General features: G+C 43.6%; 1 protein-coding gene across 4 annotated transcripts in view; it reads left to right on the top strand.

Annotated features, from left to right (window-relative positions):
- The window catches only part of LOC144958003 (uncharacterized), a 78867-nt gene that overhangs the window by 73864 nt on the left and 3 nt on the right, over positions 1-5000 (top strand). For all 4 annotated transcript variants that reach the window (XM_078889586.1, XM_078889587.1, XM_078889589.1 and 1 more), the window contains exon 11: positions 1-5000. This exon is cut by the window's left edge and continues 33 nt beyond it; it is cut by the window's right edge and continues 3 nt beyond it. In XM_078889586.1, the coding sequence (XP_078745712.1) occupies positions 1-4863 (4863 nt within the window). In that variant the 3' untranslated portion in view covers positions 4864-5000.

Here is a 5000-nt window from a genome sequence, read left to right as displayed (position 1 = left end):
TGCTGGGACTCAGACCCCGAAGCCAGACTGACAGCCCTGTGTGTCCAGGAACGATTCAGCGACATGGCTGCCCTCTGGGTTCAAGGTTCACGACAGAGGGGGATGACGTCATCTCTGAACACGACCAAAAACGTGTCTGGAAGCAACTACCAGCACACGGTCAGCCCAAGTGCTTTCATCTCCAACGGGATGGCGTTCTTACCAGAGTTTGTGACCATTGTGGATGAAGAGAAGGTTATTAAAAGTGGAGAGAATTTGAGCGTTGGTGAGCAGGAAGTGAGCACTGGAGACGAACAACAAAGTCGTGAGGTCGGGTCGATACTGAATGAAGAGAATAAGGAAAAACAAGAAGACAATAATGGATGTGTTGTATCAGTACCAGGGTCAAAGGTGAAAACGAGGAGGTCGGGGTTCAATTCGGATTTTTGTAATGCTACGATCAAAGAGCTAGTGCCGGCTAATGCCTCTGTTTTTGGGAGTAAAGACGTTGATGATAACGGTGGATTTAGTGTGACTTGTCCTCTGTTAAATCACAGTCACGATGCTGGGGATGATGGGATTGGCTATTCCGATGATGATGATGATGCCGTTGTTGATGTTTGTCATTCTTTGAAGCATAGTGGGAGTATGTCTGGGTCCACTATAGACACTTGGCTTATCCCGACCCCAGCGGCTGATGAAGAAAACAAAGCTATCATCCCACCATCGTCCATGTATTCACATTTATCATCCTCATCATCTACAGCTTCTTCAACTTCTTCATCAAATACATTCACTTCTGCATCGTCATCTAATTACAGTTCCAATACATTTCCTCATTATCCCCCTCACTATCGTGATAGAAATAGTAATTATTCCAAGTCCTCATCACCACCGCCACCATCAACAACAACAGCAACAAGAACAACGGCAATATATTCATCCCCATCATCAAGCGGATTGAAATCCAGCAACGTGAACTCATCCTTAAACACAACAGTTCTGCACCCCCATCAAGGTCGTAACCCCACTGTGGAGAGAAATACCCACAAGTCCAGTGACGAAGAGCTCACCATTTCAGGCAACCGACTGATTGGTCCCGGGAATAACTCGCACAACGAGGATGATAGCTCCACCATTCATCTAAATATCGCCGATAATTGCGAAGTATTATCACTCTTACCACTGAAATCAAACGGTATCGCTGTGCTATCACCAGAAGGTGTAAACACGTCACATTTGAATTTGTCATCAACATCAGACATGAACAGAAGGAGAATTTCTCCCGTCTCTCTCGGAGCAGGTCCCAATGCCATTCACGCCTACGATGGATCGGTGGAAGCTGCAGAGTCGACATCCCTCATACAACACGACTCTCTTAACTATCATCATCATCACCACCACCAGCTGTATCAACATCATCCTTCTCCTCATTCTCATCATCATCATCAGCATCATCATCATCAGCAGCAGCTCCGTACCATTGTTCCTCCCATCCCTTTCCTTCAAAACCAAGTCAGTGTGGAATCATCCCATTCCAGCAACTTGGCTTCTTCTCATTATCATCATCATCATCATCATCATCATCATCCAACCTCGTCATCGGCATCCTCATCATCAACATCAACACAAGCACAGCCAGTGCCACAAACATCATCATCATCATCATCTTCGTCTTCATCATTATTATTATCCAGCAGACCAAAAATGGCTAATGTTTCCAGTAGCAATGATAGCAGTTCTTCCAGCAGACTTGACGGCGTCGGTGACAATGACGGCGTCGGTGACAATGACGGCGTCGGTGACAATGACGGCGTCGGTGACAATGACGGCGTCGGTGACAATGACGACGGCGGTTTGAGTCGTACGTTCCATTTACAACAGTTGAATCCGTCAATGTCAAATGGAAATGTTTACACGCACAACATCAACACGGGCAGTCATAATCCTAGTCAGTCTATTGTACCACACCAGGATCATGACGAACATCCACAACAACCCCAATATCAGCACAATCACCAACACCTACAGCAGCAGCAGCAACAAAAGACTTCCCAAGAAAAGGTCCTACAGGGCAAAGCCAGCAAAAAATCTATCAAAAGCCGACTGTTGTCGTCCAAACCCATTTCTAAGCTTATTTCTCAAAACCTGCTCAGAAAGAAAAAAGTCGAAAGCTACCACAGCACCGACACCAATGTTATTAAAAACAAAACCCAGAAAAATTCCTATTCTCCAGCCAGTGTCCAGGCAGTGGAGTTGAGGGGTCATAGTTCAAAGGTGAATGTGGAGAATGGTGTTTGTGAGACCACATCGTCTAGACCAAGGTCAAATATCGTCCAATACCAAAGAGATAATCCGGCCATTGGAGGGGGTGACGGCCCAGGTGATCCCATTGTACCAGCCAGCAATGGGGAATATTACAATGGTGGACTGGAACCCTCTCCAACCAGACACAATGGGTACAGTGACGAACACATCAATCGAGTCAGCCCTCATTTCAATACAGATTCACCAACGGTTCTACCATTGGGTATCACCAGTGACAACGGCTACCATCATCATAACATAAACTACCATCACAATCATCCACAACAAATACACCCCCAGGAAAAAATGAAAAAATCTACCCAAATCAATCTAGTCAATGGATCTGCTGTTACTTGTTCTTTGATCATCACCACCACCACAACTGATAACACCTACCACACTCCAAAATGTATCAACAGTCTTCCCTCAGCATCATCTCCTACGTCTACTTCCACGACAGGTATTGCTTTGGCTACCACATCTCCTGTTCTCCTCTCCACTCAGGTGAACAGTTACGGTAGTTTTGCTGATGGACGGCTTCCTCTGAATGTTTTGGTTCCAACTTCCTCCTCTCAAAGAGCTCATCAACATTCTACCAATCCTCCATTTGATGATTCTCATCAACACTATCATCATCACGATAATTACGAGGACTGTAATCGTGTCATAAACGGAGAGGGAGATGAGGCCTCGACGTCTTTTAATTCGGGAGAATTCAAGTTCGACGATGGAGATAGAAATTCTGTAAGCAAAGACATGAATTTCGTTTCGGATGGTATTGTAAATCCAATTGTAACTGCTGGTGGTAGCAGTAGGACTAGCCATGGTCATAATCATGTACTGGACAGTAATATGTATCGGAAATCATTTGATCCTCGCATCGACCATGATAAAAACACAAACACCAACTACAAAGATAAAACTGGTTATGGCAGTCTCGCCCAGTTGGACAATAAAACTAAATTGATGAAAAGGGATAACACACAACAACAAGACCAGAATAATTTGAGTCATCGTCATCATCGTCTTACACCAGGAGATAATCCTCACTGCCACCATAATCAACACAAGAACAAAAACTGCTTCAGTGAAATGCCGTTTGCAAATTCTGCACCTTTGATTCCTTCGTCTACGCTGCGAATGAGTTATCCCCCTTGTAACAATTCTCCCCCTTTCAGGTCGATGCAATCAGAAATGGAACCAAACTGGATCAGCCCTTTATCATTGTCGAGGACTGAGAGTGAAATTAGTCCCAGTCAAAATTTCCCCTCGACGTCTTGTTTTATTCCCATCCAGCCAGTTGATCAACGTTTCGTCTCCCCGTCCTCACCCTCTGTTGTCATTCCTTTGTTAAACTTTGCAGACAGCGATAAAGATTTGAAATCACCTCTTACATCGTCATCATCATCATCATCGTCTTCATCACCGTCCTCTTTATCATCATTATCCACATCACCATTGTCATCAAAGCTTGATTTCCCTGGACAGAATATTCCATCGTCATCCAACTCTCAGTTAGACAAGAAAGATAGAAGTAACCATTCAAGCGGGAATGAAAAGAGTGTGACAACTTTATTGAAGGAGAATATTGTCAATACCACGTCTGCTACTCCAGCTCCTGCTGTTCCCAGTCCTGTCCCACTCCAATATCCGTCTGGAGAACCCAATCATTCAAATTGTGTAAATAATCCTTCGTCTAATAATAACTCAACACTATCAGACGTGTACGATTGTGTTGAGAAGGTTTCTGTTGTAACTCGTAGGAGAGGCAGTCATGACAGATCTTCATCAAAACAAACGGTCCGCCCACAGTCTTTACCAATTAAAGGAGTTTGTTTGAAAAGTGACAACAGGAGCAATGACGTTTCTGAAGACAAGAATGTTAAAGAGATGACAACTAGAATAGACAATATCGTTTTTGACCCAAATTCCTCCGATCTAGTCAAGGACTTTGAACTTCAGCATCTACAAAATAATTTTTCTGACCCGGAATTAGAAGAGGCGGCGGTGGCTCACGACTTTCACCTTCCTGTATCCGTCGTTCCAACGGTCAGTTTGGATAAACTTCCAGGATTCCGTTCTGATAACGAAAAAACACTTTCAGCCAAAGGAAACGGTAACATCACAAACAACAACAACAAACATCATTCCAATTTTAATCTCTCCAATGGAGACTGTGTCTTTTCCAAACCTTTAGCTGAACGGAAGAAGAAAGACAATAATGGTAGTAGTGATCGTCCCGAGAAAACGGATAAAATCAAATGTAAATCCGAACCCAGGTCAAAATCTCTTAAAGAAAATCGAAGCCGGCATTTGGATAAAAAAGAAAAGGAAAAAGAGGAGGAGGAGGTGGAGGATGAAGACTTTAAGCAGAGGAGAGATGCCAGAGATAAAATCAGACGTCGAATTAAAACACCCGTGTCTTTCAAAAATGGCCGCTTGTCTCTTTACGACGACCGGCTAATGAGTCAAAGTTTAGATCTAAGCATCGTGTCGTGTCCCGATTCACAGTCTGGTGACGGCAATGCCAATCTGGTCATGTCGAAGAGTTTATGGGAAAATGGCGCCGTGCTCTGAATAAAAAACAAAACATGTTTGTAAAAAATTTTGGCCAGAAGATTTGTTTTTTAAATAATGGTCCTTCAAATATTGGACGATTAAAACGAACCTCATCTTATCAAAAACTCTCAGACTCAAACCTGGTTTTAGAGTTT

The sequence above is a fragment of the Berghia stephanieae genome, chromosome 12, assembly GCF_034508935.2.
Source record: "Berghia stephanieae isolate SIO BIC M18660-M18661 chromosome 12, UCSD_Bste_1.3, whole genome shotgun sequence".
Lineage (NCBI taxonomy): Eukaryota > Metazoa > Mollusca > Gastropoda > Nudibranchia > Aeolidiidae > Berghia > Berghia stephanieae.
Note: the sequence above shows the minus strand (reverse complement) of the source record. Positions and strands in the feature narration are given on the sequence as shown.